General features: G+C 48.9%; 2 protein-coding genes across 2 annotated transcripts; both read left to right on the top strand.

The window, feature by feature from the left end:
- Positions 1–2,228: 2,228 nt before the first annotated feature.
- On the top strand, positions 2,229–2,939 carry Lrrn4cl (LRRN4 C-terminal like). Its single transcript, XM_042675793.1, has one exon. The coding sequence runs from the start codon at positions 2,229–2,231 to the stop codon at positions 2,937–2,939; it is 711 nt and encodes a 236-aa protein (XP_042531727.1).
- A 2,767-nt stretch (positions 2,940–5,706) lies between these two features.
- Ubxn1 (UBX domain protein 1) lies at positions 5,707–10,444 on the top strand. The gene is made up of 10 exons (XM_042676393.1): positions 5,707–5,789; positions 5,881–5,969; positions 6,107–6,160; positions 6,250–6,356; positions 6,439–6,508; positions 7,495–7,686; positions 7,773–7,824; positions 8,210–8,326; positions 9,968–10,160; positions 10,302–10,444. The coding sequence occupies exons 2-10, from the start codon at positions 5,911–5,913 to the stop codon at positions 10,349–10,351; spliced, it is 894 nt and encodes a 297-aa protein (XP_042532327.1). The 5' UTR covers positions 5,707–5,789; positions 5,881–5,910; the 3' UTR covers positions 10,352–10,444.
- Positions 10,445–13,017: the final 2,573 nt, after the last annotated feature.

The raw sequence follows: 13,017 nt of genomic DNA, 5'->3' as shown, positions 1-13,017 counted from the left end.
TGGCTTCCCCCATTCCAGGCCTCATGACTCAGGCCCTGTGAGGGGACCAGCCCTCTTGGCACTCACCAGGGAAGGGGCTAGGTGGTGACATCAGGGTTGAAGGGTATAAAAGCTTTCAGCCAAAACTGAACTGAAATTGAAGATACAACCTGACAGTGTGGCCTGCGCTGCTGGGAACGATTTGGCGGACACCATCGATACTTGCTTGCAGACTCCCAGTGGTGAGGGGGTCTGTGGGTCTGAGGGGAGGCAGGGACGGGCAGGGAGGGGGACTGCTTTGATAATATTTGCATGAGATACAGGTGGAGAATAAGGATTCTGGGTTTTTTTCTTTCTCCTTTCTGTTCTTAAGTTCTCTTTCTGAGTTTTTGCGTGTGTTGCTAAGATTCGTTTGCTAAGATTTCTCAGAGTGGCAACCAGAAATTAGTCTTACCTTTTTCTCCCCTGATCACCCCACCCTGAGCTGAGTAAATCATTTCTTCCTCATCTTTTACCAGCCCTGAGTTGGCAATGTGGCTTAGTGGAAGAGTGCCTACCTAGTATGCATGAAGCCCTAGGTTTGATTCCTCAGTACCATGTAAACAAGAAGCCAGAGTGGTGCTGTAGCTCAAGTGGTAGAGTGCTATCCTTGAGCAAAAGAAGCTCAGGGGCTGGGAAGGTGGCTCAGTGTTAGAGTGCTTGCCTTGCATGCATGAGGCCTTCGGTTCGATTCCTCAGCACCACATAAGCAGGAAAAAAAGCCGGAAGTGGGGATGAGGCTCAAATGGTAGAGCGCTAACTTACAGCTAAAGAGCTAAGGGACAGTGCCCAGGCTCAGAGTTCAGGCCCTACAACCGACCAAAAAAAGAAACCACAACAAGAAGCTCAGGGACAATGCCCAGGCCCTGGGTTCAAGTCTCAGGACTAGCAAAATCAAAAACAAAAAAAACCCACTAGCTTTTTGTAGCACGTTTGCATATTTCTGGCCATGCATCTCATGTGTTGGGCTGGATTTCATTTGTATGTGTGTGTGTGCCAATACTAGGGCTTGAACTAGGAATGTGACTTAGTAGAGTACTTGCCTAGCATGCATGAAGTAGAAAAAAAATCCCCCAAAACCAACAACAACTCAATCCTCAGGCTGGGCTCCAGTGGCTCATGCTTGTAATCCTAGCTACTCAGGAGGCTGAAATCTGAGGATTTCAATTTGACGCCAGCCCAGGTAGGAAAGTCCGAAAGACTTTTTGTTGTTCGTGATGGTGGTTGTGGGGCTTGAACTCTGGGCCTGGGCGCGGTCCCTCAGCTCTTCAGCTCAAGGCGAGCGCTCTACCACTTGAGCTACAGCGCCACTTCCGGTTTTCTGGTGGTTTATTGGAGATAGGAGTCTCACAGTCTCTCCTGCCCGGGCTGGCTTTGAACCGCGATCCTCAGATCTCAGCCTCCTGAGTAGCTAGGATTACAGGCGTGAGCCACCAGCGCCCGGCTGGCGCTGTCCTCTTTTGTTCAAGGATAGAATTCTACCACTTGAGCCATAGTACCATGTCTGGTTTTTGAGTGGTTAATTGGGGATAAGAGTCACACATAGACTTTTCTGCCCAGGCTGGCTTTGAACCATGATCCTCAGATCTCAGCCTTCTGAATAGCTAGGATTACAGGTGTGAGCCTCCAGTGCCCAGTCCTTAAGATTCTTAATCTCCTATTACTCACCAGAAAACTGGAAGTGGTGCTGTGGCTCAAAGTGGTAGAGGACTAGCCTTGAGTGAAAAAGCTCAGGGACAGCACCCAGGCGCTGATCAACAAAAACAAAAAACAACTCAATCCTCAGATTTCAGCCTCCTGAGTGCTAGGATTACAGGTGTGATCCCCCAGTTTTGTTTATGTAAATAAGTTTCATTCTCACCTCTTTCCTCTTTCAATCTTTTTTTTTTTTGGGTCTGGTTCTGGGGCCTGAACTCTGGGCCTGGGTGCTGTCCCTCAGCTCTTCAGCTTAAGACTAGCGCTCTACCACTTGAGCCACAGCGCCACTTCCGGCTTTTTTTCTGCTTATGTGGTGCTGAGGAATCGAACCCAGGGCCTCATGCATGCAAGGCAAGCACTTTACCAACTGAGCCACCTTCCCAGCCCTGTCCTTTTTCAATCTTGATCCTCACTTGTTTCCCTGTCCTTAGAAGGTCTGCCTAGGAAGGCAAGGGGCCCTAGAAAGCAGGACTGACATCTTTTACCTCTTCACCCCTACCTTTCCAGACTCCATGCTCCATTCTCTTTGCCTTCTGTGGCTCCTGGCCATGGCCTTCTCCTTGGTTCCCAGAGCTCAGCCTTTGACCCCTCAAGACTTGGAGGAGGATGAGGAAGATGAGACGGTGAGCACGCCTCTGCTGGCTCTCCGCTGTGACTATGACCGATGCCGCCACCTGCAGGTGCCCTGCCATGAGCTGCAGAGGGCTGGGCCGGTGGCCTGCTTGTGCCCCGGCCTCTCTAGCCCCGCCCAGCGACCTGACCCACCACGCTTGGGAGAAGTTCGCATTGTGGCCGAGGAGGGCCGCGCTGAGGTCCACTGGTGCGCACCGTACTCCCCAGTCCACTACTACTGGCTGCTGCTTTGGGAAGGCTCTGGGGAGCCACAGAAGGGGGCCCCTCTCAATGCTACAGTCCGAAGAGCAGAACTGAAGGGACTGATGCCTGGGGGCACTTACGTCATTTGTGTGGTGGCTGTTAACGAAGCTGGGGAGAGCGAGGTCCCTGGGGCAGGTGAAGATGGCCAGGAGAGGGTGACGACCTTCCCTTCCTTTGGGCCCTGTGGCCAGATCATTGTGCCACCCAGACCCGCTACCCTGGTTCATGCCGCTGTGGGGGTAGGCACAGCTCTGGCCCTCTTGAGCTGTGCTGTCCTGTTCTGGCACTTCCATCTACGTGAGCGTTGGGGCTGCCCCCGCCACCGCCCAGCTGCAGGGACTGTCTGATTGGACCCTGGGTCACCCCCATTTGGCAAGAGTGCAGGGACTTGGGGACGCATGGCACTAATCTGACAACCAAGCAGAGCCAGGTCCAGATAATGGGGCCACCACTGAGATCTCAGGGTTGAGAACTTTTTAAGGTCCAGGGCTGAGGACTAGGAAGAAATAGCAATTTTCCTCCAAACTGTGAGATCATGAATGATTTAGGCTTTGTGAGTTTGGAAAGATAACATCAAGAACATTATGTAGTTATGTATATAGCCATTTAAAATATACAGATGAAAATGTAAAAACTAAGCAGGGAGGAGGTGGCTCACATCTGTCTTTCTAGCAAATCAGGAGGCTGAGATCTGAGGATTGCAGTTTGAAGCCAGCCCAGGCAGGAAAGTCTAGGAGACTCTTATCTCCAATTAACCACTAAAAAGTCAGAAGTGGAGCTATAGCTCAAGTGGTAGGGTGCTAGTCTTGAGTGAAAAAGCTCAAGGACAGCATTAAGACCCAGAGTTCAAGCCCCATTACAAGCACAAGAAGAAAAAAAAAAAGCAAAAAAATAAAAAATGGTTTTAGCCCATGCTTCCAAATCAAGTACTCTTAAAAGTTTTATTACTGTGGGTGGCTTCATTGGGAGTTAAGTGTGTGTGTGTGTGTGTGTGTATGCGTGCTCACACACATGTACTTGTGCTTAGATGTGCATGCTAATCCTGGGCTTATATTCAGGGCCTGAGCACTATCCCTGATCTGCTTTTGCTCAGGGCTTGTGCTCTACTACTTGAGCCACAGTCCCACTTCCAGATTTTTTTGGTAATTTAGTGGAGATAGAGTCTCACAGATTTCCCTGCCCAGGCTGACTTTGAACTATTATCCTCAAATCTCAGCCTCCTGAGTAATTTAGGATTACATGCCTTCCTAAGTAGTGAAGATTCCAGGAGTGAATTTTGAAAATAAGCTTGATCACAGTGGGAATTTGGGGTTGGAGCCACATCTTTCTGTGACCTTTTGTTTAGTAATGGTGGGTAAACCCATCCAGGGCACAGTCCACTTATGTCTGAGGAGGGAGGAGACAAAATTGATATGGGATGGAAAAGACAGGAAAGGACCATGCTGGCACAAGTTAGTGGGTTTGTGTATGTGTGCACGCGTGCATCCTAGAGATGGAACTCAGGGTTCCAACCTCTCCAACTGAGAGGTGTCTCTGAGCGTTTTTGCCAAAGGCTAGTGCTGTACCACTTGAGCCACACAGCTCCACTTCTATTTTTTGCTGGTTAGTTGGCGATCAGAGCCTAATAGACTTTCCTGCCCTGGCTGGCTTTGAACCATGATCCTCAGATCTTGACCTCCTGAGCTCCTGAGTAGCTAGGATGATACAAGTGAGGCACTAGCACTTGTCTTAGTGTTCCTTTAGGTAAAACAAAACTAACAGCAATACCTAGGAATCCCCGTCCCCATTTGTGTTGACTATATATCCACTGTGATAACATTAAAGGAAATTTAAAAGGAGGCCTTCTCAGATCCCTTTGGATTGCTTGTTTACACACCTGTTTTCTTGATTTTCTGGTCCTGGTGCTTGAACTCAGGGCCTGGACTGCTGTCTCTGAGCCTTTTTGGGCTCAAGGCTAGTGATCTACCACTTGAGCCATGGTTCTGCTTCTAGCTTATACATACACACACACTTTTTTCTTTGAATGAAGATCTTTATATGTAGCACGAGCAGGATTGGGATTTTATTTATTTATTTATTTATTGCCAATCCTGGGGCTGGAACTCAGGGCCCTGACCTTCTTTTGCTCAAGGTTAGCACTCTACCACTTGAGCCACAGAGACGTCTGGCTTTTTCTGTATATGTAGTACTAAGGAATCAAACCCAGGGCTTCATGAATGTCAGGCAGGCCCTCTACCACTAAGCTACATTCCCAGCCCAAATTTTAGATTCTGCTCTTTCAGTTTCTGGAGTGCTAGGATTATAAGCATGCACTGCCACACATACCAAACCCAGTTATAGTACATATACTTTCAAATCCTTTTCCTTTCTTTCTTCTTTTCTTGTCTTTTTTTTTTTTTTTTGGTCGGTCGTGGGGCTGGAACTTTGGGCCTGGGCGTGGGGCTGGAACTCTGGACCTGGGCGCTGTCCCTGCGCTCTTCAGCTCAAGGCTAGCGCTCTTCTTTGTAAACGAACGGCGTGGTAGCTGGTGGCATTCTCCGGGAACCTGTCTTCTGGGAGGCAGAGGCAGAGAATCTAGGTCAACCCGGGCTACAAAGCAAGACCCTGTCTTTCAACGAAACAAAATAAAACAGAGGGCCTGGGGTGCCGGAGGAAAGTAGCATTTTTAGTTACATCCGAGATAGCTGAGATGCCAAGGTTTCAAAGCCCGGAAGGTGATAAGACTGTCAGACACAGTGTTGCAAAAATCCCTTTGGCAATCGGGCAAAGAACAGCTCAGTTCCCAGGCGAGGATGAAAGGGCCTGAGAGCTGCCCAGGCTGGCTCTGAACCGCGATCCTCAGAGCTCGGCCTCCTGAGTACTTAGGATCACAGGTGTGAGCCAGTGGCGCCCGCTTTCCAGATTGACCTCTCAGGAGGGCTTCCTTCCCCGCCGCGTGCTTAAAAGCGGCGGGACCTTCCCCCAGCATGATATCCGCGGCCCGCGGTTGGCTGAGCCCGACCCGCATTCCCGCCCCCTTTCCCTCCGCCCCGCCCCCGCCGGCGTGCGCAAGGTTCCGGCGACCGATAGGAGGGGAAGACTTTTGGCTCTCCGCGGCCCCCGTCCACGCCCGCTCCCACGTGACCCAAACAGACTCGGGTACTTCCGCTTCCCTTCGGCTTTCTTCTCGTCGGTGTCCCCGGCGGGTCCCGAGCCGGGTGAGTTGAGCGAGCGCCGGTCCGCGGGGGTGGCGTCGAGGGCGGCTTTGCCCCACGCTGACCCTCGCCGCCTGCCTTCTCACCCTGCCAGGTCCCCGCGGGAGCGGTGGCTGGCGTCGTCATGGCGGAGCTGACGGCTCTGGAGAGTCTCATCGAGATGGGTTTTCCCAGCGGACGCGCGTAAGAGCGCCCCGAGCCCCCCATCTCCCCGGTCCCCCGGCCCCGGGGTGGAGGGCCGCGGATCCGTCCTGGCCTTTGCCCCAGTCGGCCCGTCACGATGGCCGGCGGGCGCGTGTTGACGGTGTTTCTGCCCCCAGGGAGAAGGCTCTGGCCCTCACGGGGAACCAGGGCATCGAGGCCGCGATGGACTGGTGAGCGGCCGGGCCGGGGGGCGCGGGGAGGCACCGGCGGAGGGGCGGCGGCCTCACGGCCAATTTCCCCTGCCGACTTGCCCTGCCAGGCTGATGGAACACGAAGACGACCCCGACGTGGACGAACCTCTAGAGATGCCTCTCGGACATATCCTGGGACGGGAACCCACCTCCTCAGAGCAAGTTGGCCCTGAAGGTCCTGACGGGGAGACAGCCGATTTACTGGCGAGGGCAGAAGAGAATCCCACGGGGTAGTCATGCTTGTTGCTTGTTTGTAGGACCTGGGTCTGCTGCTGGCGAAAGCAAACCAACTTTGACCGAAGAAGAAAGACAAGAACAGACTAAGAGGTCCAGTAAATACCAATCTTACTTTCCCCGGGGATCGTGTTTCACTCCTCTCAAATGTAAACACCCTTTGTCGGATACCTTAACACATTTCCCGTGTATTTTTTGTTTGTTTGTTTTTGGTCCGTCACGGTGTTTGAACTCTGGACGCTGTCCCTAGAGCTCTTCAGCTCCAGGCGAGGGCTCTACCACTTTGAGCCACAGTGCCACTTCCGGTTTTCTGGTGATTTAATTGGAGATAAAAGTCTCTTGGTTTGATTTACCTGCCCAGGCTGGCTTTGAACCGCAATCCTCAGATCTCAGCCTCCTGTGTAACTAGGATTACAGGCATGAGCCCTCGGTGTCCGGCATCTTTTTTTCTTTTCTTTTCTTTTTAAAGTCCTGGATCTCCTGTATGCTGAGCATGTGCTCTACCAATGAGCTAGCTCTCTTCTCCGTGTGTGTGTGTGTGTGTGTGTGCGCGTGTGTGCGTGCATGTGCATGCATGCGCGTGCGCCCTTGAAATCTGGGGTCAGTGCCCTGCCTTTTTCCCTCTACCACATCTCCACTTACTGTTTTTTTGGCGATAAATTGGAGGTAAGAGTCTCAAGGCTGGGAATGGGGCTTGGTTGAATGCTTGCCTAGAATGCACGAAGGTTTGAGTTCAATTACTCAGTATCACATAAGAAGAAAAAGCTGGAAGTGGAGCTGTGGCTCATGTGGTGGAATGCTAGCCTTAAGGAAAAGAAGGCGCGGACAGTGCCTAGGCCCTGAGTTCAAGACCGAGGCCTGGCAAAAAAAAAAAAAAAAAAAGTTTCAGGGACTTCTCTGCCCCAGCTGGTGAGGCTCAGAGCCCAACCTCAAGCCACCAGCACCTGGCACCTCTCTTATTTTTAATTGTCTTTTAATTTTTTTTTCATCTATTTTGGGACATGTTTCCTGCTATTTCTCAGAGTTCCTTTTTATACACTCAGCTATTTTTCTTGAACTCTTTCCTTTCTCCAACACAGAATGTTGGAGTTGGTGGCCCAGAAGCAGCGGGAACGTGAAGAAAGGGAGGAGCGGGAGGCATTAGAACGAGAAAAGCAGCGCCGGAGACAAGGCCAAGAGCTGTCGGCTGCCCGACAGAAACTACAAGAAGATGAAATGCGCAGAGCTGCTGAGGAGCGGAGGAGGGAAAAGGCTGAGGAGTTAGCGGCCAGGTCTGGGTGATGGGCAATGGTTGAGAATGAAATCAAGATTTTTGCTTGACCATGTCCAACCTGCTTTCTTTCTGTCTGCATTCCAGGCAAAGGGTTCGAGAAAAGATTGAAAGGGATAAAGCAGAAAGAGCCAAGAAGGTGGGTGACTGACAAGACCATAGAAAGGACTAACTCTTTTTGTTTGTTTGTTTTTGTCATGGGGCTTGAACTCCAGGCCTGAGCGCTGTCCCTGAGCTCTTCAGCTCAAGGCTAGTGCTCTATCACTTGAGCCACAGTGCTACTTTCAGTTTTCTGTTGGTTTATTGGAAATTAGAGTCTCATGGACTTTCCTACCCCAACTGGTTTTGAACCTGGATCCTTAGATCTCAGCCTCCTGAGTAGCTAGGATTACAGGTGTGAGCCACCAGCACCGGCATTAACTTTCTTTTCTAGCGTCAGGTAAAAAGCTGGTTACAGCATTGCTTTCTCCTGGTCTGTTTCCTGACAGTACATGAGTATCTGACTGTTTTACTTTGTCCTACAGTATGGCGGTAGTGTGGGTTCTGGGCCAACCCCACCAGTGACAGAGCCAGGTCCTGTCCCCTCCTCTCCCAGCCAGGAGCCACCCACCAAGCGGGAGTATGACCAGTGTCGCATACAGGTACTAATTCTGATACTTTTTTTTTTTTTTTGCTGGGCTTGAACTCAGGGTCTGGGGGCTGTCGCTCAGCCTCTTTGTGCTCAAGGTTAACACTTTACCACTTGAGCCACAATACCACTTTGGGCTTTTTCTGGACAGTTTATTGGAGATAAGAGTCTCATGGACTTTTGTGCCCCGGGTAGCTTAGAACAGCAATCCTCAGATGTCAACCTCCTGAGTCTAGGATTACAGGTGTGAGCCACTGGTGCCCACCTTGATACAACTTCTCTTTTCTTTTCTTTTTTTTTTCTGTTCTTTTCTTTTCTTTTGGTCCGGTCGTGGGGCCTGAACTCTGGGCCTGGGCGCTGTGCCTCAGCTCTTCAGCTCAAGGTTAGCGCTCTACCACTTGAGCTACAGCACCACTTCCGGCTTTTTTCTTTTTGCTTATGTGGTGCTGAGGAATCGAACCCAGGGCCTCATGCATACAAGGCAAGCGCTCTACCACTGAGCCACCTTCCCAGCCTTTTCTTTTCTTTTCCTTTTCCTTTTCTTCTTCTTTTTTTTTTTTTTTGCCAGTCCTGGGGTCTGGACACTGTCCCTGAGCTTCTTTTGCTCCAGACTAGCACTCTACCACTTGTGCCCACAACCCCCACTGCTGGCTTTTCTGTGTCTGTGGTACTGAGGAATTGAACCCAGAGCTTCATGCATGCTAGACAAGCACTCCACCACTGGGCCTGGACACTGACCCCTTGCTCAAGGCTAGAGCCTACCACTTGAGCCATAGATCTGCTTTTGGGTGCTATTGACGATAAGAGTCTCATGGACTTTCTAACCTGGACTGGCTTTGAACTGGGATCCTTAGATCTCAGCCTCCTGAGTAGCTGGGATTACAGGCATGAGCCATGGATACAGGCCTTGTACCTCTTTTGCTCCTGGAACCTCTTTGTTGGTGTACAAGGCATCCAACTTTATTAAAAATTTAAATTTTTTTTAGCCAATTCTGGGGCTTGAACTCAGGGCCTGGGCACTGTCCCTGAGCCTCTCTGTGCTCAAAGCTAGCATCTACCACTTGAGCCACTGTGCCATTTTCAGATTTTTCTGAGTATGTCGTACTGAGGAATTGAACCCAGGGCTTCATGCATGCGAGGCAAGCAGTCTACCACTAAGCCACATTCCCAGCCCCCAACTCCCTCCCCCCTTTTTTTTTCAGCTATGTTCTGTTTGCCAAATCTCTTCCTTCTTTGTAAATGACTTTTGAAATCCTACCTCTTGTACTCTTAGGAAAGATATCCAATTTCACCTGCTGTAATCATTTTTGAAGTCTGTACCTCCTAATTACCCTTTTGCTTGTTTATGATGTTTTCCTTTCATTACTCTGCTATTTTTGTGATGTGGCATTTATTCTGACATTTTTTTGTATAATCTTGCTCTGTCTGTCCTAGACTGTGAGGAAGCTGGGGCCCTTGCTTTAACCCTTAGTAAGGCCGACAGGATAAGTGTGTCCTCGTTAAGTGCTTTAAGTAATAGTTGTACTTGAGTTGAACAACTCGTTCAGTCCCTCTTAAGAGAAAGAAGGGACCTACTTTAGCTCTTCTTCACCTTTTTTGGGCATCTTACTTAGTTTTGGTGCTCAGAATACTGGAGATCTCCTTTGCCTTCTAGGTGAGGCTGCCAGATGGGACCTCACTGACCCAGACATTCAGAGCCCGGGAACAGCTGGCAGCTGTAAGGCTCTATGTGGAGCTCCACCGCGGGGAGGAACCTGGAGGTGGCCAGGACCCTGTGCAGTTGCTCAGTGGCTTCCCCAGACGGGCCTTCTCAGAGGCTGACATGGAGCGACCTCTGCAGGAGCTGGGTATGACATAGGGACTGGGAAGCAGGATTGGTGGATTTGGGGCATGCTTGGGAAAAGTATTTTATGAGAAAGTATGTGGCCAGGAACTTGGGGAGTAAAAGCAGTTATTATTGTTTATACCTGCTTCTCTTCCATCTTCAGGACTCGTGCCTTCTGCTGTCCTCATTGTGGCCAAGAAATGTCCCAGTTGAGGGGCTTTTATCTCACCATCCCTCTCTGACCTCTTCATCTTTGATACAGCACTGACATCTCCTTCCTAATAAATAGATCCTTGGAGTTCTGTATATGCCTGGCTTCTTCCTGAATAATGGGAGGGACAATAGTGAATAGAGGAAGACACTAAAATAAGGCATTTGGACTGGGCAGTATTGGCTCATGCCTTGAATCCTAGCTACTAAAGAGGCTAAGATCTGGAGACCATTCAAAGCCAGTCTAAAACTAAAACCCTGTGAGACTCCATTTTCAATTAACCAGCAAAAAACTGGGTTGGAGGTGTGGCTTATTGGTAGTGTACCAGCTTGAGCAACCCCAGCTTTCAGGCTATGAGTTTTAAATTCCAGGACAGGCAAGGGGAAATTAAAAGGGTGTTTTGAGTAGAGCCTCTTCCTCTTCTTAAGTTTCCAACAAAGAGACTTGTTTCTTCATCTGTTTGCTGCTTCAGAAGTGAACAGGTTGCAGGAGCTAGAGGCTCATGCCTATAATCCTAGCTACTCAGGAGGCTGAGATCTGGGGATCACAATTTGAAGCCAATCCAGGCAAGAAACTCTTGAGGATTGACCCCAATTAACCAGGAAAAAGTTGGAAGTGGGATGGGAGAAAAAAACTGAGAAAATGTGAGGGAAGGGTTGACATTGTTCAAAAAGAAATGTACTCTTTATCTGACTTATGTAACTCCTCTGTATATCACCTTTATAATAATAGTAGCAATAAATTTGGAAGTGAGCCACGTGCTGGTTGCTTACACCTGTAATCCTAGCTACTCAGGAGGTTCAGATTTGAGGATTGTTCTTTGAAGGCAGACCAGGCAGGAAAGCTCATGAGACATTTATCTCCAATTAACTATCAAGCCCCAAGTGGAGCTGTGGCTTAAGTAGTAGAGTGTCAAAGGGCCCTGGTCCCGAGTTCAAGCCCCTAGCAGATGTTAAAAAAATGGTGGGGAGGGATTACAGAGGATACATTGCACGTCACCTTTTATTCTGTAGGTGGGGTACATAAATTGAAATTCCTCACTAGTTGTATGCCTTGGCTTCTTTAAGCCTAGTTTTTTCTTTAGTAGAGTAGGGACAATATTACCTGTTTCTTGGGTTTGTCATGAGGTTGACTTTTTTTAGCACAGTTTCTTGGTAGTAAGTCCCTAGTAGATTTTAAATTGTGGGTTTTTTTCAATGGGGAAGGGGTTGAGTGTGTATGCAAGTGCTGGGAGTTGAACCTAGGCCTTGTAAATGTTAAGCAAGCATTCTACTATTGAGCATCCTCAGCCTACATTTTTTAAAAAATGTGTGCCCATCCTGGGACTTGAACTCAGAACCTAGTCATTATCCCTGAGTTTTTTTGCTCAAGGGTATCACTCTACCACTTGAGCCACAGCTCTACTTCCAGCTTTTTTTGGTGGTTGATTTGAGCTAAGACTCCCATACTTTCCTACCTGGACTGGCTTTGAACTGCCATCCTCAGATCTCAGCTTCCTGAGTGGTTAGGATAATCGGTGCCTCTTTTTTTTTTTTTTTTTTTACTCCCCACCTGACCCATAGAACACTTTTTACAGGTCTGTCCAAAACATGGAAAGGAAAGGAACATTATAGTGACTTACAAGACAAATGCATGTGTTCTAATGTTGAATACTTCATATATAAAGTTTTTTTAAATATATGCTTGAGGTATGAAAGCAGTGTTCATTACCTAAATATAGGCAAAATTTATCCCACTTCAGACTTCAGGATATTGAAGCCTCAAGTGACTGTAGGAGTAGTAAGTACTAGAACCTGCAGCTGGGTCAGGTTCTGACCCTCAAGGCTTTTCCATGGGCCCCTTGCTGCTGCTGCCAACCTCTACCTATTATTCAACTGCCATCCTAGATCTCAGCCTCTTGAGTAGCTAGGATGACAGGCATGAGCCACCAGCACCCAGCCTGTGGCTGCCCACTTATTCCTGAGTGTAAGGAAGAAGCATTAACCCTAAAAACCACACACAAATTATTATTTTCTCAGTCATGATGCCTGAACTCTGGGCTTGGGCGCTGTCCCTCAGCTCTTCAGCTCAAGGTTAGTGCTCTACCACTTGAGGCACAGCACCAATCCCGGCTTTTTCTGCTTATGTGGTGTTGAGGAATTGAACCCAGGGCTTCATGCATGCAAGGCAAGCACTCTACCACTGAACCACCTTTGCAGCCCCAATCAAATGTTTTTGTTTTTTTACACAATTTTATACATATGTGTGTGTGTGTGTGCACACACACATACCACTTTTCAAATGTTTTTAAAGTTATGACTACACTGCTGTTCATTTCTGAGTCTGAACCTCAGTGTTTAATTGCTGTTCTAAATACTATTAGTATGCATGAGGCCCTGGGTTCAATCTCTCTTAAAAAGCCAGGAACTGGTGGCTCAAGCCTGTAATCCTAGCTACTTAGGAGGCTGAGATCTGAGGATTGCAGTTCAAAACCAGCCCTGGGAAGTAAAGTTGGTGAGACTCTTATTTCCAATAAACCACCAGAAAACCGGAAGTGGTGCTTTAGGTCAAGTGGTAGAGTTGCCCTTGAGCTAAAGAACTGAGGGACAGTGCCCATCCCCAGAGTTGAAGGCCCATGACTAAAAATCCCCAAACAAAAAAAAAATCAACAAGATGGGCTCCATCTTCA

The sequence above is a fragment of the Dipodomys spectabilis genome, unplaced genomic scaffold (assembly GCF_019054845.1).
Source record: "Dipodomys spectabilis isolate Male_0828 unplaced genomic scaffold, ASM1905484v1 ptg000030l, whole genome shotgun sequence".
Lineage (NCBI taxonomy): Eukaryota > Metazoa > Chordata > Mammalia > Rodentia > Heteromyidae > Dipodomys > Dipodomys spectabilis.
The sequence above is the reverse complement of the archived record's forward strand: the minus strand, read 5'-3'. Positions and strand labels throughout refer to the sequence as shown.

Excerpts from the sequence above, each read along its gene's own strand:
- Lrrn4cl (XM_042675793.1), top strand. The coding sequence starts at position 2,229 with ATGCTCCATTCTCTTTGCCTTCTGTGGCTCCTGGCCATGGCCTTCTCC.
- Ubxn1 (XM_042676393.1), top strand. The coding sequence starts at position 5,911 with ATGGCGGAGCTGACGGCTCTGGAGAGTCTCATCGAGATGGGTTTTCCC. Across the intron at positions 7,687-7,772 it reads GCTGAGGAGTTAGCGGCCAG|GCAAAGGGTTCGAGAAAAGA; the intron begins GTCTGGGTGATG and ends TCTGCATTCCAG. Across the intron at positions 8,327-9,967 it reads ATGACCAGTGTCGCATACAG|GTGAGGCTGCCAGATGGGAC; the intron begins GTACTAATTCTG and ends TTTGCCTTCTAG.